This window comes from Grampus griseus, assembly GCF_964374135.1.
Source record: "Grampus griseus genome assembly, chromosome: 15".
NCBI classification, from domain to species: domain Eukaryota; kingdom Metazoa; phylum Chordata; class Mammalia; order Artiodactyla; family Delphinidae; genus Grampus; species Grampus griseus.
The window spans coordinates 7756302-7781162 of record NC_139009.1 but is presented as its reverse complement, the minus strand read 5'-3'; the positions used below and the strand labels follow the sequence as shown (position 1 = coordinate 7781162).

The following is a 24861-nucleotide window of genomic DNA, read 5'->3' as shown; positions in this document are numbered from 1 at the left end:
CTTACAAAATGTATTTCTTAAATAATAAGACTTGAGAGTTGAAATGACTCTTTGATCCATGGGCAGCAGAATGGATGTTGTATTAGCAAGCATGAAAACAACATTACTATCATTGTACATCTCCATCAGAGCTCTTGGGTGACCAGGTACATTGTTAATGAGAAATAATAATTTGAAAGGAATCTTTTTTCTGAGCATAGGTCTCCCCAGTGGGCTTAAAATATTTAGTAAACTATGTTGGCAACAGATGTGCTGTCATCTAGACTTCATTGTTGCATTTATAAGGCATAGACAGTAGATTGGCATAATTCTTACAGGCCCTAGGATTTTCGGAATGGTAAAGGAGCATTGGCTTCAACTTAAAAGTCACCAGCTGCATTAGCTCCTAACACGAGAGTCAGCCTGTACTTTGAAGACAGATATTGACTTCTCCTTTCTAACTATGAAAGTCCTAGATGGCTTCTTTTTCCAGTATAAGGCTATTTCATGTACAGAGAGGATATGTTGTTTAGCGTAGCCACCTTTGTTAATTATCTCAGCTACATCTTTTGGATAACTTGCTGCATCTCCTACATTAGCGCTTGCTGCTTCACCTTGCTCTTTGACATTATGGGGAAAGTTCACGGGCAGCCAACTTCTGCTAGCTTCAGACTTCTCTTCTGCAGCTTCCTCACCTTTCTCGGCCTTCATAGAATTGAAGAGAGTTAGAGCCTTGCTCTGGATTAGGCTTTGGCTTATGGGAATGTTGTGGCTGGTTTGATCTTCTATTCCGACCTGAACTTTCTCCATATCAGCAATAAGGCTGTTTTGCATTCTTATCATTTGTGTGTTCACTGGGGTAGCACTTTTAATTTCCTTCAAGAACTTTTTCTTTGCATTCACAACTTGGCTAACTGGCGCAAGAGGCCTAGCTTTCAACCTCTCTTGGCTTTCATCATGCCTTTCTTACTAAGTCTAATCATTTCTAGCTTTTGCTTTAAAATGAGAGATGTGCGAGTCTTCCTTTCATCTGAACACCTACAGGCCATTGTAGGATCATGAATTGGCCTAATTTCGATATTGTTGTGTCTCAGAGAATAAGGAGGCCCAAGATCAGGGAAAGAGACAGGGGAACAGCAGGTCAATGGAGCAGTCAGAGCGCATAAAACATTTATTGATTAAGTTTGCTGTCTTATATGAGCATGGTTTGGGGCACCCCAGAACAGTTACTGATCACAGATCACTGTAACAAATATAATAATCACAATGAAAAAGTCTGAAATATTGTGAGAATTACCAAAATGTGACACAGAGACATGAAGTAAGCAAATGCTATTGGAAAAATGGCACCAACAGACTTGCTCGACACAGTGTTGCCACAAACATTCAGTTTGTAAAAAATGTAATATCTACAAAGTACAATAAGTCAAAGTGCAATAAAACAAGGTATGCCTGTAAAAAATGTCAGACCAGGGTGGTATCAGTGGAGGTAGTTAGAAATGGTTGGATTCTGAAACTGTTTGAAGGTAAGACTGACGTGATTTGCTGATGAGTTTTTATGAGCTATATGAGAAAAAGAGGAGCCAGAGGTTTTTAGCCAGAGCAGTTAGAAGAATGAGGATGCCATTTACTAAAATAGAGAAGACTATAGGAGACATAAATTCAGGGGTGAAGATTTGGAGTTCAGTTTTGGTCATCCTACTAGATATCCAAGTATAAATGTTAGCAGTTATTATTTATTATTAATTATCCAGTAGGTGTTAACTTTTATCATTCATTAAATATTTATTGGCTCTGTGGTAGAGTTTGCTATGTTATATTCTAGGATTTAAATGATGGTCAAAAATGGACACTGTCCTTGCCTTTATGGAATTAGCAGTCTAATGAAGAAGATAAGAATTGATCAAATAACCATATTATTGGTAGTTTTTCCCTTAAAAAAAATAAACTTTTAAGTAGGATATCTAGGAAGAAATAAGGATGACTTAACAAATAACCCTTGATATCTAAATTTATTAGGTTCTTATGGTCAAATTGTGATGGATACATGTATATATCTTACAAGTTTCTCATTTAACAACATCTTATTCTTAAAATTGGTTAGCTTAATTAACATGAGGGAATGAAGCTTCATGAATTCAGTTTTATTTAGATGAAATGAGGTAGTTATATATTGAATCTAGCATTTAAAGGTGTTGTATATTTCATGAAATATTTAGGCTGTGGGGAATTTTTTCCTCTTTCATTAAAAATGTTATGTTTTTACTTAGTTAGCTAAGGATCATTTTGTTTTGTAACTAAAGTCTTTAAGAACAGCATTATAGTATGATCTGTTGTTCACCATTTTCTCATAAAATTAAAGAATTAATTCTTGTGTTTTGAAAAATCAACAGGTTCGTCATAAGGCATCACAGAAAGTTTATGCTATGAAGCTTCTTAGTAAGTTTGAAATGATAAAAAGGTCAGATTCTGCTTTTTTCTGGGAGGAACGAGATATTATGGCCTTTGCCAACAGTCCCTGGGTGGTTCAGGTAAGCATACTAACTTTTATAAGTTTATTTCCCCTTTTCATGAGTGCTTATTATTTGTAAGAATTGATTTTGCATGCTGAAAGTCCTATATCTCATTCACGTAATGACAGTGCAGTTATTTTTTAATAAGATCTGATTCATTACACTTGTTTAATCTTCCAAAATAGTATGTTATATAGACATGTAATAATTGTTGTATAAAAGCAAGTATTACTTGCAACTTTCTCTTTTTTAATTCCTTTATAAAGAATTGGATTGATTACCAATATGCCATTGTTCCCCACCTACTCTTTCTCATGATTTACATAATAGGAACAATAATCAGCTTGTCTTGAAGAGGGGGAAAAATTCTACATTAAAATTTTTGAAAATTCTCATATTACCTATAATGTAACACATTATTGGGATTCCTAATTCAGCCTTTTATTTGACTGTGAAGTAAGGAATTTACTTGGTTACCCAGTAGTACAGGTCACAGAGGAAGGACAGGATAAATACTTTATTCTTTCCCTGTATTTACCAGTTTTCAAAGTAAGGGATTAGTTTACTTTTATCCTCAAAGGTGACCAATTTTGGGAGAAGTATCAGTTTAAACTCATGGACTTAAAACCTATTTGATGTGTTTCAGTCCTTTATCTTATTCATACTCAAATTGTGACACCTTTAGCAGTGATCATGTTCAGGTTGGCACTGAGTCCTTTTGACAGAGCCTTAGTTAGTCTTCGATAGCTAGCTTGCCGTCTTGATACATAACAGAGTGTTCCAGACCTGTCTTGTACATTTTCTGTCCTTCACATGGAGTTAACCTTGCTTGTAGGTCCATCTTTTGTACATGTGTGAATATTTCTTTAGAATAGATTCCTAGCATTGGAATTGTCAGGACATATGGTGTACACATTGGACATTTTGTTTGATATTGCCAAATTGCCTTGTAAAGAAAGTTTTTTTACAAGTTTATATTACACTCTAATTATCCAGTAGATGTTTTATTTCACTAAATTTTTAGCAAATGCTGCATATTGTAATTGTTTTAAATTTTTATTTGTTGCATCCTTGAGAAATAAGATGTTATTGTGTTAAGTTGCATTTTTTTATTATGAGGTTCAGCATATTTCATATGCTTATTAGTAATTTGTATTCCTTCTCCACTGCTTATCCCATTTTCTAATGTGTTGTTTTGCTTTTTTAAAATTGGTTTGTTAGAATGTTAATACATTATGGATATTAATCCTTTGTTATATATGTTGGAAATATATTCTCTTGGACTACTACTTGTCTGTTGTTTACTGAGTTTTTAAATTTAGATGTAGTCAAATCTGTAGACTGCATATTTTAATTTTTGCTGGCAACACCATCCCCATCCCTAAGATGGGGAGTTTATAATCCCCAAGATTATAAAAATATTCTCTTACACTTTATTTAACTTTTTATATTTTTACTTTTTTAGGGGGGATGTTCTGTTTCTAAGTCACTAGGAATTTATTATTTTTATTATGAAGTAGGATTTCTTTTTCCCAAATGAGTAGCCAATTTCCCCAGTGCCATTTGTGGAAAAGCCCATGTTTTCCCCATGAAGTAAATGAAAGGTCCTGTATATCATTCATGTGTATTCATGTATACACATGAATTTCTCTTTTGGACTGTTTGCCATTACTTTGATTTGTTATTGGTTTATACACTAAAATCATTGTTTTAATTTCTGTAGTTTTTCATTTATTTTGGTATCTGGTAGGGCATGTCTTCTCTCATTATTCTCCTTTTATAATAGTTTTTTGTCAGTTCTTAAAATTTTTCTCTATAAAGTTAGAATCAGCCTTTCATTCTGTTAAAAAATACAGTTAAAATTTTGACTTGCATTGCTTTAATTGGTAGGCTTTTTTTTTGGGGGGGGGTTGTTTTTATTATTTTGAACTATTAGGTCTTCCCATAACAATAATAGTATGTCTCTTTGTATAGAGATTGATCTTCAGTAAAGCCGTATTACTTTTTTCCCCAAAATAAGATCAGAAGAAACTTATGTATAAGAAAATAATTTTTAAAATATGTAGATATTCAGAAAAAAAATGTAGATACACAGAAAAAAAATAAAATTGGCTCAGTCTTTCAGTGTAGCATTGAATAGTAGAAATTTTTCATCCTTATCTTTTTTTTTAAAACTTCAGTGGGTAGAGCTCTGATAGTTAACTATTAAATCTGATGTTTGCTGAAGCTTTCTGGTTAAGACAGTAAAGGATTTGGCCTGCCCATCTGTTCTTAGCTTATCAAATATTTTTTATCAGGAGTAATGTTAAAGTATTTGAAATGTTTCCTTCAGCATCTTTTGAGATGGTTTTCTTGCTTAATCTGTTATTATAGTACACACAAAAAATAAATTTCAGGGTAGTGTAAAATCTAAAGTAAGTGCTATTTGCTGTAATATGATATTTTCAATAGAATACCAAATTTGACTTACTTACATTTTAAGTAATTATCCATCTATTTGCATAAGTGACATATGACCTTTAATTTAATTTAATTTATTTTTAACATAGGCTCTTCTGGTTGGTTTTCATATCATAGTGAGATCACCCTAACAGACACAGTTGAAAAGCACACCACTTTTTTCTGAGCTTTGGTACAGTTTATATAATAAAGTAGAAACTATTCATTCCATGAGGCTTGTTTGAACTTGCTTGCAGATCTTTCAAGGAAAAATGTCAGTGTATTTAATGATATATTTTTTAATTTTTAAAATTTATCATGATACATTTCAAACATATCCCAAAGAAGAAAGAAAGTATATTGAATCCCCATGTATTGTTCACTCAGCTTCAACAGCAGTCATGGCCAGTCTTGTTTCAGTCACACCAGAAATTGGCAAACTTTTTTTTGTAAAGAGCTAGATAGTAAATATTTTAGGCTTTGTGGCCCAAGAGGCAAAATCAAAGATATTATATAGATACTTACATAACAAGCAAACAAATTTGTACAAATTTTTTATTGATGAAATTCAAAATATAATAATACAATTGAAAAAATACAGGTCTGTTAGGGAGAAGAATGAAATTATTTTCTGAGGCAATAACAGTTTGCAAAATTGGGGTTCACAATCAGTGTTCCTATCAAAATCGATTGTAGATGTTCTATTAATACTGATGTATAAAAAGATTTTATATATTTGTCTTATCAGAAAATATGTTTTCACACAGCTAGTTACTGCTAAATACTATTATCCACCAGCATATGATTTATTTTTTATCAGTAGACTTTATTTTTAAAGACAGTTTTAAAAATTTACAGAAAAATTGAGCAGATAGTAGAGAACTCCCATATACCCCCTGTACCGTTTCCCCTATTATTGACATCTTGCTTTAGTAAGGTACATTGTTACAATGAATGAACCCATATTGATATATTATTAGTAACTAAAGTCCATAATTTATTCAGATTTTTCCTAGTTTTTGCCTAATGTGCTTTTTCTGTTCCAGGATCAACCAGGATAGCATGTTACATTTAGTTATCATATCTTCTTAGGCTCCTCTTGGCTGTGACAGTTTCTGACTTTCCTTGTTTTTGATGACCTTTATAGCTTTGAGAATACTTCTCAGTTTTATTGTAGGCTGTGTATGCTCTGTTACTGGAATTCGATGTTTTCCTCATTATTTAGACCAGGGTTATGGGTTTTTGAGAGAAAAACTACAGAAGTAAAGTGCCATTTTCATCACATCATATCAAGGGTACATACTAACCTACCATTTGTGACTCTTGGTGTTGACCTTGAGTACATGGTTTTGATTGAGCATATCTGTCACTTGGAAGGCGTTTATAGAATTCTGTTAAATTCTTCTCTTGATGTTTACCTTTTAGCACTGTCATTCCATGGCAGATTAATCAATTCCAATTGAAGGTTGGGTAGAAGCTTCTCAGTTGCAAAGCTCAAATGGATTTTTTAATGGATATTTCCTTTGCACTTACATTCATGTCCAAAAAATGCTGCTGGAACTGTGAGATTGTAGTCTGAGATCAGAAAGTATATCCACTGCAAATTTGTGTAGAAATAGAGATCTCATGTATTGTTTTGATTTTGATAGCATGGGAAAGTATATACAGTAGCTTGATGTTAGTTGTCATAAAAATGATTGTGTCATAGAATAAGTTTTGCATATAGCGCTGTTTTGCCTTGCCATTTTAGGTCATTTAGGTATTAAGAAACATTATCAAGTTGCAGCTAAAGCTAATTTCCAAAGCTGTTCAGTTCAGTCATAGTGGTTGAGGGTGATTTTGATCAGACAAATTTCAGTCTCATCTCTGAGCTCAAATAATTGCAGTAGAACCTTACCACTGCTAAGCCATTGAACTGCTGTGTAGCAGGGTTAGTCAGGATATTCAGCTTCTATTTCTGGCAAAAATTCACAGAACTGATGGTGATGGTTAAGTCAACAAGAGCAAATAACACCATCAATACTACTTATTTATTAACACATGAGATTCAAATATATTTTCCACACTGTACCTATTGATCAATATTATGAAAAATAACCATAGACTTTGAACAGCATACATTTTCACAAGCTTTGTAAATTTGTCCAGCTAAGCCTTTTTCTGTTCCACATATATTTTTACCAGCATCTGTTGTAACACACCTTACCAGGTATTACTTCAGGTTGTACTGAATTAATGTTTGCTCAATTTCTTTTAAAGTATTTTTGTCTGTAGTTGATCTATGTGGACTGTTCATAGAGGCTAATCCTGTATTCAACTTCAAACTTGGCACCCCTCCAATAAACAGTAACTACTGAATAGTATTAATAATATCTGTTGACTCATCAAGAGTCAAGGAAAAACACTTGAAATCATTTGTTTTAAAATTGGTGATTAATATTGCTCCCAGTATTCTCAAATCTTTGAGCAACTGTTGTTGCTGAAAGATTTCGTCTTAAAGTTGATTTTCTCTAGACACATTTCTTCAGCTGATGCAAAACCAAACACAATTTAAGTATTCACCATTGGTAAATAGCTTTTCTTGCTTGTCTAACAAATAAGGCATCTGGAAACTTCCTTTGGTTTCAGTCTTACACACATTTAGCAAATTTTACCATACTTAATTTTAATTTTCTAATTTTGAAAAACTGTTGAAATACTTTTTAAAAATATTTATTTTATTGAAATATAGTTGATTTACAATGTTGTGTTTGTTTCTGCTGTACAGCAAAATGATTGAACTACTTTTTGTTCTCTGGCCCAATCTTTTTTCCCTGCCTTTCTTCTGAGAGATAGCTGCTATCCTAAAATTAATTTATGCCACTCCTGTGTTTAAATTTCTCCCTCCCTCCTTCCCAACTGGATCTTCTACCAACCTTTTAATTTTTCATATGATTGTTGACTGAGTCAGGTTTTTTAATTTCTTGAGTTCGTTTATATTTCTGTGACTCTGTCTTTTTCACTTTTCTGTTGAATGGCATATTTGTAAACTTTTTGGTCTTAATGTGTTTTTCGTTTTATTTACAAAATATACCTTTTAGGCTTTCTTTTTAGTTATTTCCTGCTTAAATTTTTTTTTTTCTAGCTACTGTTTTCTTTGGGTTTATATTGTTCTTTTCTAGTTTCTTTACCTTCCTGACTTTGTCAGTCCTTATTTTCCAATACAGATATCTCTGTTTGAATATTGGGTAATGAGAGGATAAGGAGAGATACCTATAAACTCATTTGAAGTTATGTTTCTCTTTGAATTCTGCTTATTTTTTTAAAAAATGGTTTTATTTGTAACATGCATAGAAAAGTACATAAAAAGCAGCAGAATGATTAATTACAAAGCAAACACCCATGTATTCACAACTCAGGTCAAAAATAAACATTGCCAGTATGTACTCTGTTAAGTCCCCTTGTGCTCTTTCCCAGTCACTACCTCCATGTGTTCCCCCCAGAATAAACGTTCTTCTGGCTTTATTAGTAATTGTTTCATTGTTTTCTTTCCAGTATACCACCTAAACAAGCACTCAGAAACTATATTTTTCCTGTTTATTGAACTTTATATAAGTGAAACCATTGAATATCTCTTATCCAGGTTACTCCAGTTTATTGGTGAGATTTACTACCTTTTCATAGTTGAATATTCTCTTTTGTGAAATGCCTGTTTAAGTCTCTTGCTCATTTTCCCATTACGTTGTCTGTCAATTGATTGAATAAAAAAATTTGTAGGAATTGTTTTTATTTTGGATATGAACCCTGACTAGCTTCTTAGACCTGTGGGTTTACAGATTTTACCAAGTTTGAGAAAATTTTGACCATTATTTTCTCAAATATTTTTTCTGTCTCACTTTCCATCCATTTACCCCTCAACCCCTTTCTCAGACTACAGTTACACATATGGAATTTGCTTGATGTTGTCCCATAGGTAACTGATACTGTTTCTTTTCTTTCCTCAGTCTGTTTCTGTTTTTGTTTTTCAGGTGTGCTTCATTTTGTATAGTTTTTATGCTATGTTTCAGCAGTCCCCAACCTTTTAGGCACCAGGGACTGGTTTCTTGGAAAATAGTTTTTCCACGGATGGGGTGTGGGTGGAGGGGATGGTTCAGGCGGTGCTGCGAGCGATAGGGAGTGGCAGGTGAAGCTTCGCTCACTCACCTGCCCGCCCGCTCACCTCCCGCTATTCGGCCTGGTTCCTAACAGGCCGTGGACTGGTATCAGTCAGTGGCCCGTGGGGGGCAGGGGGACCCCTGCTATGTCTTTAAGTTCACTGATCTTTTTTCTGCAGTGTTCATTCAAACTTTAATCCCATCGCATCTGGCTTTCTTCGACAAAATTGTTTTGAGATTTATCCGTGATGCGATATATCAGTAGTTCATTTCTTTTTATTGCGTAATAGTATTCCATTGTGTGGATATATGACAGTTTGTTTATCCTGTTCATCTGTTCATAGACATTTGGGTTGTTTCCAGTTTTCGTCTCTTACGAATAATTAAATTGTTTGCGGTCAACTTGTACAATTAAATGATTTTTAGGAAATTTATGGAATTGTGTACCCATCACTAAAACCTGATTTTTAGAATATTTCATCGTCCCCAAATGATCAGTTATAACTACTTACAGTCATTTCCCATTCCCCTCCAGTCCCAGGTAACCACAAATGTGCTTTCTGTCTCCGTAATTTGCCTTTTCTGGACATTTCAGAAACATGGAATCATACAACATGTTGTCTCTTTCCCTTAGTATACTATTTTTGAAGTTCATGCACATTGTAGCATGTCTTGTATTTCATTTTTTAGTGCTGAATAGCATAGCCCATTGTATGTGGTTTAATCAACAATGTATTTGGTGTTTGTCCCCAGTTCTTAGCACAAGAGCTTCAGAAGCTCTTGGATTTCCTTAGTGTTAAGAGTGTCTTTGTTATGCTAATGAGACAACTCCTGGTGGCTTTTTGATAACTTTTGGATGAGATGGGGACTGATCGTTAGAAAGAATGAGCATGTGATTAGAGGATTGGGACTTTCAGCCTTCCAGCCTTTGGGGTACTGGAAGCGGGTTGGAAATTGAGTTTAATCACATGGCCAATGATTTAATTAATCATGCCTATATAATGAGACCCTAATAAAAGCTGTGGACATTGACACTCAATGGCGCTTCCTGGTTGGTGAAGACATTGGTGTACTGGGATGGTGATTCACCCTGATTCCACAAGGAGAAGTTGCAGAAGCTCTGTTCCCTCCCAGACCTCACCTTATGTGTATCCTTTACAGTAAAACTTTGATCATATGTATGGTGCTTTCCTGAATTCTTTGAGTCAACCCAGTGAATTATCGAACCTGAGTGGGTCATGGGAACTCCAGAATTTGAAGTTAGTTAATCAGAAATGCTGGTGGCTTGGGGACTTCCAAAGTACGGAAGGACAGCTGATGTCTGAAGTGAGGGTCTTGTGAAAGACTGGCCTCTTAGCTTGTGGTATGTGATGCTAACTCTAGGTGCTTGGCATCAGAATTGTATACCCAGTTGAGGTGGAAAGAGTATGTGGATATACCCTATTATGTTTGTCCACTTACCATTTGATGGACATTTGAATTGTTTCCACTTTGGGGCTATTATAAATAGTGAATAATGCTGCTGTGAACATTTGCATGCAAGTCTTCTGTGGACATACCTCATTTCTTTTGGGTAGGTACCTGGGACTGGAATTCTTAGTTATGTGGGAAATTTATGTTTAACTTTTTAAGAAATTGCCGAACTGTTTCCCAAAGTGGCTGTGCCATTTTACGTTCTTACCAGCATAGATGAGGTTCCGGTTTCTCCATATTCTTGCCAACAGTTGATGTTTTCTGTCATTTTTATTATGGCCATTCTGGTGGGTATAAAGTGGGATCTCATTGTGGTTTTAATTAGAATTTCCCCAATGACTACCATCTTTTCATGTGCTTATTGACCACTCATATATCTTCTTTGGTGAAATGTCTATTCACATTTTTGCCCTTTAAAAAATTGTTACTTGTCTTATTGTTGAGTTGTAGGAGTCCTTTATGTAGTCTAGGTATTTTATTATATATATCACTTGTTAGTATTTTTTCCAACCTGTGATTTGTCTTTTCATTTTTTAATAGGATTTTTTGAAGCCAGAAAATTCTTATTTTGATCAAATCTTACGTGTCAGTTTTTCATTTTGTCAATTGTGTTTTTGGTGTTAGAAGAAATCGTTGCCTAATCCAAGGTGATAAAAGATTTTTCTCCTATGTTTTTTCATAAGATTTTTCTAGTTTTAACTCTTAAATTTAGTCCTGTGATCTACTTTGAGTTAGTTTTTGAGTATGATGTGAAGTAGGGATCTAAAAATGTTCATATTTTTGTCTTTGAATATCCAATTGTTCAAGCACCATTTATTGAAAAGACTGTTCTTTCACCACTAAATTACTCTGGCACCTTTGTTAAAAAAAAAAAAAACAAACTCTTGACCTATAGACATAAGGGTTATTTCTAGGCTGTCACTTCTGTTCCATTGATCTGTATGTCTGTCCTTATACCATACCAGTACTGTCCTGAAAACATTAGTTTTGTTTTGAATTTTGAAATTGGAAAGTATAAGTGCTCCTGCTTTATTCTGTTGTAAGATAGTTTTGGCTCCTCTGGGTTATTTGCATTTCCATAGAAATTTTATAATCAATTTGTTAATTTCTGGAAAGAAAACTTGCTGGGATATAGAGTTTGCATTGATTCTGTGGATCAATTTGGAGAGAATTGCCATCTTTATACTATTGTCTTTCTATCCAGGAACATGAGTGTCTCTCCATTTGTATACATCTTTCCTTTTATCATTTAGAGTTAATAGCATCACACACACACACACACACACACACACTTTCTCAATTTGGTAACCAGCCTTATGCCTTTTCATCCCTTCCTTCCCTGCATCTCACCACCTTCCATTTTAAAATTATTCTGATTTTGGCTTGACTCTCTCAAATAAATATTTAATTTTATGTCAGTAATAAGCTTTTCTGGATTCTTTATTTGTCCCTTTTTCTTATGTATCTCGTAATTCTCTTACTTGGATTTATTCATTGTGTCGAACTATATCCTTGAACAATTCTTTCAGAAGTGGTTTGTTATCAGATTTCTAAGAATATGAATGATGTAATACATATTTATTTTGCCATCGTATTGATTTTTTTTAAACTGCCGTATTCTAGGATCAAAATTATTTTCCTTCAAAGTTTCGAAGATACAGCTCTGTTTTTTGTATTCTGTGCTGGCTGAGATGTTTGTTGACAATATGATTTACATTTTTGTACATAAGGTACTTTTTTTCTTTGGAAACTTTTAGAATTTTTCTGCTGGATTTCTGAGAGTTTAGCACTGACTGTCTTAGTTTCTCTCTTGTTTCATTTGAGATCTTTCAATCTTAGATTTTTGACTTTATTCATTTCTAGAAGTTTTTGTTTGCTATTTCTTTTTTTTCTTTTTCTTCTGGTTTATTTTCTCTCTTCCAGACTGCTTTTAGATGTCAGAGCTTTGCTATCTTTGCTCTGTTTTTCATCTCCGAATCCTTCAGTGTCTTCAGAGAAAGTTACTTTGCTCAGTTTTCAAGCTCTGTAATTTGTTTTTCTCTTATCATCAGTTGTATATTTAATTCCAAAGCTTCAGGTTTTTCCCCCATATCATCCTCTTGTTTAATTGCTGTGGCTTGTTACTCTTTTGAGGGTATTGATTTTTACATTTTTAAAGCTGTTCTTAGTTTGTCCTATTTTAAGCATTTCCTTGACTGTTAACTTTCTGTTTCTTGAATTGCTTTGCCTCTATTTCATGATACTGATTTTTCTGAAATGTTGATTCTTGGTTTTGTTCTTTTTCCTATTTGTAGAAATCTTTTCTGTTTACATTGGTTGCTTTCAGGAGGGGTGGGACATGTCGTTGGGTGGAATGTACAGATACCTTTCCTTCTGAATTTGTGGTTTCTCTTGTCTCTCCAGGGGATCAGTAGCAACCTAGCTTGGTGTCCTGTTTCTCTGGTCCCAGTGCCACTGCTTTAGTCTGAGTGCAGGTATCACTGCCACTTACTGTTGATTATGAGCAAGATGATGGGGAAGGGAAGAGAGGAGAAGGCCCAGTTCCAAATGTGGCTACGAATTACTCTTCCCAGTGGTATGGGACTTATTCCCTCTTACATCTACTGAATCTGGCATTTTAGGTTTTTCTAAACCTCTCCTGCTTCCTCAGCTCTCTTCATTGTGAGTTATGTGCAGTAATTTGTTTTGTTTTCAGAAAGCTGGGCTTTTTTTTTTTATTATCTGTTCTTTTGTCATTCTTTCACCTTTTATGTTCCTCATTCTTAATCTGTTTCTCTTTTAAAATATTTCTATTTAAATAGATTCCTGTATTCTCTGAGAGGGAAAATGATACATTTATGCATTTTTTTAAGTAAGCATGAAGAAGATACCCATATAAAAGTTTTATTGGATAGCGGTTTTTTCATTAAAGATGTCCAAATCTAAAATCACAGATTTCCTAAAGTTTAATGCTGTTTTGGTTATACAATAATTTATCTTTTTCAATAGCAGTAATAGCTTTGGGGTTTTGTTCTCTTAATGGTTTTGGTTTTCTTTCTTTCTCTTTCGTTCTTTCATTTCTTTTCTTTTTTTAAATTAAAAAATTTTTTTTTCCTTCTTGTTTTGTTTTCCAGCTCTTTTGTGCCTTTCAAGATGATAAGTATCTGTACATGGTAATGGAGTACATGCCTGGTGGAGACCTTGTAAACCTTATGAGTAACTATGATGTACCTGAAAAATGGGCCAAATTTTATACTGCTGAAGTTGTTCTTGCTTTGGATGCCATACACTCCATGGGTTTAATTCACAGAGATGTGAAGCCTGACAACATGCTCTTGGATAAACATGGACATCTAAAATTAGCAGATTTTGGCACATGTATGAAGATGGATGAAGTAAGTAACAAGCAAGTAAAAAAAAAATGGTAGTTTTCTGAGAGACAAAAATAAAGGAACACTTGAAATCTGGACTTCATAGTTTTAAACAAAGATAAATTTAGTTTTGCTAACTGTGTAATGACTCAGACAAGGTAATAAAATATCCAAATCAAAACATTTACTTTACTAATCATTCATATAGTTGTAGAGTACTTTGTTTGTAGATTTGGTGAATCCAAGAGAAATAAAAACTGAAATAACTAGTTATCAGATAAATAGTTATCTTCCTCATAGAATCTTGACAAACATTTGCTACCAATCAAAACTAGTTCGTGTGCATATAATGATCTAGTTGAAGAAGTAGGACACAAAATACAAATTAAGGTACATGGGTATTTCTATCATCATTATTATTTCTGTATTTTTCCTTTAATAAAAGAGGTAAGGTAGAAATTTACCAACTCCTACCAACCCCATCTGTATCAACCACATAGAATAAACTTGGGGGCAAGTTTATTGTTGTGCTTTTACCTGTTGAACAGTTCATATTATGATTAATTGATTCAGTAGCATTAACTTCATAGCTAACTATGGTGTTGATTTATTTTTGTTGCGAAATTTATATCCCTTGTCTTTTTTCTCTGTAAGTGTACTGTAATTCCTGGCAGTAATTCCTGATGGGGAGGGATCATGTTTTATTTCCTATGTATTCTTGTTAATTATCTTGTCAAGATGTTCATTTTGAATTAAGTTGATTTTTCTTTTCTCTTTACTTCTTAACTTATTTATGCCTCCTGTGTGATACTCAATTTTATTGATTGTCCTACCATCATCAGTGATCCATAGTCTTCCAAGCTCAGCTCAGATTTTTACCTCCTATAGAAAGTGCTGCCTAATAATCCTAACCTGACTGATCACTCTCTGTCGTAATTTCCATAATGTTACTTATTTAGAATTTGTGCTGTACTTCACAGGCCACTTTTATCTATCTAGGATTGTATGCCCTGTTTGCCCAGCTAAAACATAACATCCCTTTGGTTCTTTGGTCTTCTTCATAGAGTATTACTATGTTTGTGTTCTGCATATATTAATGTTTAGTAGGTAGAGTATTTGATTGTACCCAAAGCTCCCTCTTGTGGTGTTTATCATACTACAGTATGAAGTGATTAACAGTGAAAATCATATTTAATGAAAATAAAGTAGAAATAATTTTCTAATAGAACGCTAAACTTTTTAATGTCTGTTAATCGTAACGAATAATGTTTATGTGCTGCACATCTATGAGTGTATTCTGATTTTCATTAAATCGAAAACTTGGGAGGGTGCAGAGAAATCACACCACATGTTTTTAGGATAGGTAAAGGTGGTTAAGGAAAGAAGGTGTAGAGGAACGGAACAGAATATGTTGTTTACAAGATAATTTTATAAGCATGTAAGTGAGTACTAAATTCAGCTACTTAAGTATCTTGCTTCTTTGTAAGGCAAAATAAAAATGTGGTATATATAATTTTGTTTACTATTTTTAATTTAGGTACATATGGTTCAGTTAATTATGCTCCTTGGCTCACAGCTTATTGTCATTAGTAGTATACACAAAGGCCCCATCTTGTTGTTTTTTTTTAAATTATGTTTTCCCCCTTTCAGTTTTTGTCTTATTCTCTTTTCCCCTAATACACAGCCATTGTAATGTGTTTATAAGCTCTTAGAGACTATTAGTATAGTGTATATATGTATAAATAGTCTAACGGATTGTTGTCATTTTGTTGTTAACCTTTTTCATGCAACATTGTTTTATGTCTATTCCTGATATGTAAAGTAGCTCACTGCTTTTTAGTATTCCATAGTATCTCTTAATTTTACTTATAATTCCCCCTTGTGTTATTATTATTTACTTATTATTCCCCCTAAGTCACATCCAGCTCCCTGTTACCAACAGTACCATGTTGAACATTTTCATACATGTCTCGTGTCTGTCTATTCTGACAAGGGTTTCCTCTAAATATAAACCCTAGAAGTGAGAGTACGATCTCAGAGGATACATGAAGTATTACCTGGTCTCCAGAATGGCTGTAAATGTTATAACCTCTTGCTAATAGTGCATGAGAGATCCTGTCTCCCCATATCCTCACTCACCCTTCCTTTTATTCACTCTCTAAATCTTACCAAATTCCATTGGTGTGTAAAGTAGTATCTTTTAAATTTTTTATTAATCTTAACAGTTGATGTCAAACCTTTCTCCATATACTTCTCAGTCTCCTTTGTGAATTAACCTGTGTTGTGTACTTTTGACCCTTTAAAAATTGGTGGTTTGTTGATGTGCAGGGATTCCTTATATAATCTAGATACTGGTTCAACAGATATCACTGATAATCATCTTCCAGTGTGCTACTCATCTGTATCTTTGTTTGAACAGAAATCCTTAATTATGATGTAGTCAAATATATTTGTTAATATTGAACTTTTAGATTGTTGTTTGTTTTACGCCAAACCCCCGTTCCTCCAGTAATATTAATAATGAGAGTAACTATGTAATGTTGAAGAACAAAGGAATTTTTAATTAAAACTATAGTACATAGAATTTATAATTTTGTTATGTTAGTTGTTAATGAGAATAGTGTTATTGCAAGTTTCAGGTTCATCACTTCGTTTGCCTTTGATTATTATTATGGTCTTAGAGCCATTAGAAATGTTCACAGTTTCATTCTTATTCATCTGTATATCTATAGAAGGGATTGACAAACTAGAGCACAGGGCCAAATCTGGCCTGTGGCTTAGTTTTGTATAGTTTCTGTGCTAAAAACGTTTTTTCCATTTTAAAAAAATTGTTTTTAAAAAGAAGATATGCAATAGAAACCCTATGTATCTCATAAAGCCTAAAATATTTACTATCTGGCTCTTTATACAAAAAGTTTGCCAACCCTTTATCTGTAATAAAGACAGAGATGCTCGAATTATTTTTTAGCTCTTCTGGCTTCACGTAAAACATTATTCCGTGGATAAAAGCAAAGTAAAATACAACTATAAAATTATAACCTTATATAAGGACTAAAATTGTTACTATCACTGATAAGAGTAATGCTGTTTCATTAAATTCTGTCATTGATAGATTGCAGGTTACACAATTTTCTTGGTGTTGTTATCCTTTTTCTCCCTGAAATAAATATCTGGGTGTGAGTGAAAGTCACAGTTAGTATATTTACATCTAGATTATCTCAGTGACAGTCAAGGAGTACTGCTATTTAAAATTACCTGCATTGATCAGATAAGTTGACTTCCCTCTATGCCTGTCATTATGCATTTCATAGCAACCTTCACCTCCTTTTAAGGCACAATTTTACATTAGTATTTTAAATTACTGAAAATAGTATAAGATTTTATCCATTAATATTCTAGTGTATACCATTGGATTAGATTGAAGCTATAAATTTTTAAAAGCTAACAGGTAAAATGTTAGTGTTCTTAACCCTTCTACAAGTGACATCAATTTTTAAAATACAGGCATTTCTACTCATGTTTCTGAAAAGCCCTATTTTCTGCAAAATTATACATTTAAAAGGACAGGTTTATGGGAGAAATAGGAACAGACCATTCAAAAGCTATGCAGCTTTGTAACCAGAGCCCAAACGAAAATAATAATTGGTATCCAGGGAGATGATTGGAATAACAGGCAGCTTTGCGCCTGTGTGTGCCGCAAATTGCAGATGGAAATGGAGTTCTGAAGCAACTGGGCTGTCTTCTAGATAGAGCACAAGAAGCAGGACCTTCCACTAGCCAGCAGTCTTACGAGGCAGGGAGGGGACACGCCTCTCTGAGAAAGTAGCCCCTGGTGCAAGTGCTCATTTTTAATTGTTCAAATGGACTGAATACGCTCCAGACTATGTAGTAGTCAAGCTGAAGCTTTCAACGCTTCTGATAATTAAGAATTTCACTTACAGTTTTTCTTTTCCACCCTCACAGGAGGCTTTTTTTTTCTTTTCTTTTTATAACTTAAAAAAATTATTTTTAGCTGCGTTGGGTCTTTGTTGCTGCGCGGGCTTTCTCTAGTTGCAGTGAGCAGGGACTACTCTTCTTTGTGCGCGGGCTTCCCATTGCGGTGGCTTCTCTTGTTGCGGAGCACGGGTTCTAGGCGTGCAGGCTTCAGTAGTTGTGGCACAAGGGCTCAGTACTTGTCGCTCGCAGGCTCTAGAGCGCAGGCTCAGTAGTTGTGGTGCACGGGCTTAGTTGCTCCGCAGCATGTGGGATCTTCCCAGACCGCAGCTCGAACCCATGTCTTCTGCGTTGGCAGGCAGATTCTTAACCACTGCGCCACCAGGGAAGTCCCAACAGCAGGCATTTTGAATAGTTTCTTAGAGCAACTCCAAGATTTGTGATTGACCCATTTTGTGTTTTCAGTAAATCTTTCGACTTATGATATTTTGTCAGTTATAAAACACTCATGTATTTAGCAAACACACATTATCTGATCCATTTAAGATAAAGTACTTTTGAAGAAGCTTTTGAAAATGCATACCTGTTTATGTTGCTCTCCAGCTTGAAACCCTTTAGTAGATTTCTGTCACCTACTGAATAAAGTTCAAACTCCTTAGCTAGTCATATGAAGCCTCTTATGGTGATATGATCCCTGCCTACTTTTTCACCCTCATTCTGTATCATTTGACCTCTTGTACCTTGTGGTTCAGAGATCTTAAATTACATACAGTTCTTTTTATACCATGGTATGTTATGATTCCTAGCCTTCATATAGGCTGTTGAATATACACTGCTTGGCAAATTCCTACTCACACATTGAAACTCAGTCCAGAGTTTGCTTACCTTGTGAAGGCTTTTTAAGTTGGCTTCTATGTCTTTCTCCAAATGTACCCTTTAGGGAGCATTTCTTTTCTTTATTTCTTTTTTCTTCCCTCCCTCCGTCCTTCCCGCCGTCCCTCCCTCCCTCCCTTCCATCTGTTGAACACTTATCGTATATTTTCTCTGTCCCAGGCCTGGAATCAAACACTTCTCCAAGAAGCTCTAATTCCTTTTATTTAAGAATGGTATTTAAAAATCAGTATTTGGGTGCTGGATGTACTCATTGCTCCTGGAGTGTCATTATTTCTAGGCTCTGTCAGTGGATGTGTGTATATTGTATATACTGTGTCTACTAACTCACATGCACACACATGTTCATATTTAATTCTGTACCTGTCTGTATATAAAGTGTATTAAAAATTATGAGTTCATATGATACTTCTGATTCTAGTCCTACACCACAGGGTTCATTCTAGTCTTCCTCCTTTCTGTTTCATGATTACTTCTTTGGATAGTGAGAAAACTGGCTCTCATTATCTACACTACAACTGTTTTCCAAAGTAACCTAGGTCAGTTCTTTTCCTCTCTACTCTCTTTGGTGTGGTTATGTTATTAATTTATGAAACAGGTCCATTTCTTTTTTTTTACTTTTATTTGCATTTATTTTTTGCAGCATTTATTCCCAGGCCATAAGTTTTTGTTTCTTCAATTTCTTCTGGGATATGTTTTTCTTCTGGGCAACCTCCTCTTCTGGTTTAGGAGCAGTGTTTTCTTTTTCAGTAAGTATCATCTCAGTGTGGCAGGGAGAGCTCATGTATGGGTTGATCCAACCATGAGCTCTGTAAGTCCTGCGCCGCATCTTGGAGGCTTTATTCACCTGGATATGCTCAATGACCAGAGAATCTCCATCTAAGCCTTAAGTTCAGCATTACCCTCTGCATTTTTGAGCATGTACAGTAGAAATTCAGCATTCTTTTTGGGCTACCGACCCTGCGTGCAGCCCCACTGTTTGGCCTGGGCACACCTATCAGCTCCACCATTGTAACGACGGAATGGCACACATTGCTTCTTTAAAGTGACGTCCTTCAGATACTTGGTGGCTTTTCGGATATGCATACCCTTAATGGCCTGGGCCGTTTCACTAGTGTTCTTAAAGTGAATACGAAGATTTGAACCTCTCGACTTGCATGATTTTGTGGGGTTTTCTGGGTCAAGTGAATAGCGAACCATTTTTAGAGGTCACCTCAGGCCACTTACCGGAAAAGCCAGGTCCATTTCTTACTGTTTGTATTCCATTTAGAGTTGTCCCACATCTGGTTGATTTTGTTTTTTGGATATGTGAAGCACTCCTCTGGTTTAAGAGTCAGAACTATACAAATTGCATGCTCAGAGAAGGATCACCCCCTCCTTATCCCACCATCCCATTCTTGTACTTGCTTCTTTCTACCCTTTTCCCACTCACTCCCTGTAGGTAAACCAATCTCTTTAGTTTGTGGTTTAGCCTTCCTGTATTTCTGCATTTTAGGCTTCCTGTATTTCCTACATTTGTAATAAATGTAGATTTTATATTTATATAATTTGAGAACTTCCCCATGAGATAGGGTTTTTTTTTTTAAAATAAATTTATTTATTTTATTTATTTATTTTTGGCTGTGTTGGGTCTTCGTTGCTGCATGCGGGCCTTCTCTAGTTGTGGCAAGCAGGGGCTTCTCTTGTTGCAGAGCACGGACTCTTAGGCACAGGGGCTTCAGTAGTTGTGGCTTGCGGGCTCTAGAGCGCAGCCTCAGTAGTTGCGGCGCAAGGGCTTAGCCGCTTCGCGGCATGTGGGATCTTCCCGGACCGGGGCTTGAACCCGTGTCCCCTGCATTGGCAGGCGGACTCCCAACCACTGTACCACCAGGGAAGCCCCCATGAGATAGTTTTTAAATATCTTTCCCAAATGTTTATTTTAAAAAATTTTAACTCTCAATAGGTGGTTGCCAAAGATGGTGGTTAGAATATTAATTTTCCAAAAACAGAGTACCAGTAACAGAGTTTACCTAGTAAAAATTCTTTACTCCTACCAAAGTATTTATTCTACAAGTAATCGGTTATTCAAACTGATCTCCATCTTACCTTTCCCAGCTTCATCAGTGTGAAACTTTACATTTAGCTGATTTGGACTTTACTGCATTTCTTCAACCTGTTTTATATAAAGTCATTCTTGTTCCTTTGTTTTTGCTCTTTTTTCTGTCTAAGCTACCATACCAACCCTCTCTCCTCTGAAGTCTAACTTGTCCGCCAATTCTTTTTTGTATGTTATCCTTTGCTCTCCTTCTTCTGAACCTTTGAATGCTAAATAATTTTTCTTTTAGTGGTACTTCTGTGTCTCGCCAGGTTTTAGCTCTTAAGATCTCACAAGATTCATTTTTTTGAAGTCTAATTTATATGGATACATGTGAAATAAAGAGATTTTATTTACCCTAGTAAGTCTCTATGAATTTTTCCTTCAGTAGAAGTCTAAAATGTAGGATAGTTAATGATAAAAATTAATTTTATACACTGCCTTTTGTAGTCAGGCACTGTCATCTTCATTTTTTATCCTAAGTAATAACCCTTACAGAGTATTACCATCATAATTTGCTCAGTTATTTCCAAATGTTTTATTTTATTAATTTATATTCAAACTAAAATGACCTCTATTTGCTGAATACTTGGGAAAATAAAATCATGGAGTTATTTCTGCTGATTTGAGGAAAGAAAAGATTGCTTCTAAAATTAATCTCTCATGTTTAATATACATTTTATTGAATTTAAATAAAAACGTTTATATAAATCATGTTTATAAAATACATTGAACTTCCTTTTTCCAAGGTGGTTATAATACTTAGTATTTTGGTAGTTGTATAGCTTGGTTATAAGGAACGTAGGTGACACACTTTTTAACCAGGCAGGTAAAGGAAATGAAGGGCATTTAAGTTAATCTGTAAAGTCTTTGCATGTTTGTACATAGCTGGAGGTTAACAGGTACTATTTAGGATCACACTACTATATACTGTCATGATTTAATCTTGCAGCGTATACACAAACATACACAAACACATACATGCTGCAAAATACACACACGTAGATAATATCTACAGTGGTTCTTGTCCTTGTCAAAAAGACATAAGATAGGGATTATCTTACTGCCCACTGAAACTAAACACAGAAAAAGGTGTTTGTAATCATTTTGCCAAATATCTTGATACCACAGCTCCACATTTCTAAACATGCAGCTTGGAGGTGTAGCTTTCAAACTATAAAGATCTTTTGATTTAAACATTTGATCTATTTCCCCCCATTTTTTTCTTGGTATAATAAGAACTATTTTTTAATACAACCTCCAAAACTGGGGCCTTTGTAATTTTCATTACTGCAGTTTCTTTGGAAATATCAAAGTTTCCTTTCTCTAATGATTCTTTTCTTTTCCCCGGATCAGGTGCCTTAAGACCACATTTTGTACTTCTCTTGTAACTCCTTCATGGTGTAAGAAAAAGAAACAAAAGATGTTGATTTGCATGGAATTCCCATGGAGTTAACCACCTTTTTCTTCTTTCATTGATGAAGCCTCCTGTATTTTAGAGTTGGAAAATTATCCCTGATCTCCCATAATCCAGACATTTTTATGCATTTCATAATGCATTTATCCCCTGTCCTCCCAAAGCCATGTCAGCAATGAAGGTCTCTTGGTAGCCATGTGTAGTCACTGTATATTTAATAATTAATGAATTAGTTGCGCTTATGTGTGTGTGTGTTTATAGACATTTTATACACATTTTTTCTCTCTCTCTCTGCACTTTACCCAGACAGGCATGGTGCATTGTGATACAGCAGTTGGAACACCTGATTATATATCACCTGAGGTCCTGAAATCACAAGGGGGTGATGGTTACTATGGGCGAGAATGTGATTGGTGGTCTGTGGGTGTTTTCCTTTTTGAGATGCTGGTGGGTAAGTAAATTGTTCTTTTTTCAAAACCCATCTCATAACACTTTAGTTCTAAGTCAAGAATGTGAGACTATAAAAAAATGAATTGCTTGTGTTCTAGGGAAAAAGTAGTATTTCTGAAAACTGAATTAGTAGTGTCTGATACGACAGATTATTGATTGGAAAATTAAAACCAATCCTCATTCTGGCACAGTAATGGAGTAGAATATGAAAGGAATTGAAAGTCTACTGCTAGGAAATATTCCTCCAATAGACCTTTTGTATTAAGAAAATATTATAACAAGAAGCAAGTTTATAGTTGCAATGGGCCTTCATTCTAAGATTTTCTTAATCAGGAGTATTTGTTGTAAATATTTAAATTATAAGGCTGGTATTCTAATTATAATAAGGAACTGAAAGTACTCTTAGTTTATGTAATTGTTATGTAATTAATTTTTGTACACTGTGTTTCTTATATTTATTACTTGTATATATATTTGGTTTGTAGTTCTAGTCAAATAAATCATAAATATAGTTATTGACCATTTGACTATCAAGATAAATATATTTTATAATAATATTTCAGTCTCAGTAAACTTAGAGGCAAATTAAATAATTTCTTTTACTTTGACCAGATCAAAATTTGAAAGATTCAAGTATTTCAAAACTTTTCTTTACATCATAGATTTCATTTTTAAGATTTCCTATTCCTAAGTACTAGGGCACAAAAATATCTTCTGGCCAAGGAAGCCAGTGGCTGACTCCCCTGGTTTCAGGTTGAGGGAGATGTAGCAGAATTCTTCTTTAAGAGTCAAATGTATTAAGGCTAATAGCGTTATATGAAATGACTTTAGAATTGAAAATATAGTTTTAGAAGTTGGGGAATTTATTTTCTAGAAGATGACTAAAAGAAATTAGTAGTGGAAATCTGTAAAATCTGTATAGTAACTGAGTATGTTTATTGCTAAAAAAAATCAGTACAAATTTAAATAACGATTAGTCATGGAACTTTTTTGTGGTTAAAGTGCCTTCTCTTGATGACCATATGTGTATGTGTAGCACTGATCTTGCTATGCGTAGTCTCATGTCCTTCTGTAACCTACTTTGTTTTGGGCCTTTGTTTTTGTAGTGGGTCTCTTTGTACACACTGTATGTTCTCAGGTAGCTATCTATTCTCCCCACCTCTAGGCCCTATCTGATGATTCATTGGGTGTGTCTTGTAATCTTTTGAAAGTAGAATATATTCCATCATTTGCCTAGACTCTCCCAGGGGGTTAAAAAATAATATACTTTGGAGGAAGTCACCTGGGTTTGAAGAGACCATTTAAATTCCTGCTGCTGTTTTCAGCGCTGAGAGCTGAATTTAATGAGTTTGAATGGCACTAATTTGCAGTATTCTGAGCCTACTCTGGTGCTTGCTCATCAGGTTGGTTGACTGGACTTCAATTAAAGGAGTCTACTGCAGTTAAAAGTTGCACTAGAAAAATCTTGAATTCAAAACTCTCCTCTGCCACCCTTGGAAAACAAAAACTAACTACCTGAACACTCCTTTTTGGCTGATTTGGGAAAGTGATTTGTACTAAGGTGACTTGTGGTTGAGGCATACTGGCAGGGCCTTTAACTCTTGTGGCTTTAGATGAATACTGGCCAAGATGATGCCGTGAACATTTTCTGTCTTTACACTTGCTTCAATGCCTATTTATCACAGTCATCAGTCAGCAGGAACACTGCATTAGGAGGCTGTTTCTGCCGTTTTCAACTCTAGCTGTGTGTCATCTTAGGCAAATCACATGTCATCTGTCTGGGCCTGGCCTCCTCATATGTAAAACAATAGGGCTGATCTAACTCTTAGAGCTGCACTGTCCAGTCTATCATGATGAAAGTGGTTTACGTCTGCACTGTTTAGTACGGTAGGCACCTGCCATATCGAGCACTTGAAATATGGCTAATGTGACTAGGGAACTGAATTTTTCATTTTATTTATTGTAATTAATTTAACTTTAAAGTGCCAATTGTAGCTAGTGACTATTGTATTGTGTAACATAAAAGGCTGATTTAGCTTAAGCACTAACTGATCTGACCCCACCTAGTAATCTTTTAAATTATCCAGTAAATTGTTTTTTTTTTCCCATTATGTATTTAAAAACCCAACAAATTCTACAGTTAGTATTGATTTTATTTTGCTCTTAAAAGTTCATGGTTCATTGGTATGATTATAATTTAAATATATTC

General features: G+C 34.7%; 1 protein-coding gene and 1 pseudogene across 2 annotated transcripts in view; one reads left to right on the top strand and one right to left on the bottom strand.

Moving 5' to 3' along the window:
• ROCK2 (Rho associated coiled-coil containing protein kinase 2) overlaps positions 1 to 24861 on the top strand; it is a gene marked incomplete at its 5' end in the record, with an annotated part of 137691 nt that overhangs the window by 68039 nt on the left and 44791 nt on the right. The window contains 3 exons of the mRNA XM_082672788.1: positions 2373 to 2510; positions 13651 to 13911; positions 22509 to 22653. Coding sequence (XP_082528914.1) covers positions 2373 to 2510; positions 13651 to 13911; positions 22509 to 22653 — 544 coding nt within the window. The remainder of the gene's footprint in view (positions 1 to 2372; positions 2511 to 13650; positions 13912 to 22508; positions 22654 to 24861) is intronic.
• On the bottom strand, positions 19358 to 19911 carry LOC309833795 (large ribosomal subunit protein uL22-like; annotated as a pseudogene). The gene has a single exon. The product of its transcript is annotated as a large ribosomal subunit protein uL22-like (transcript).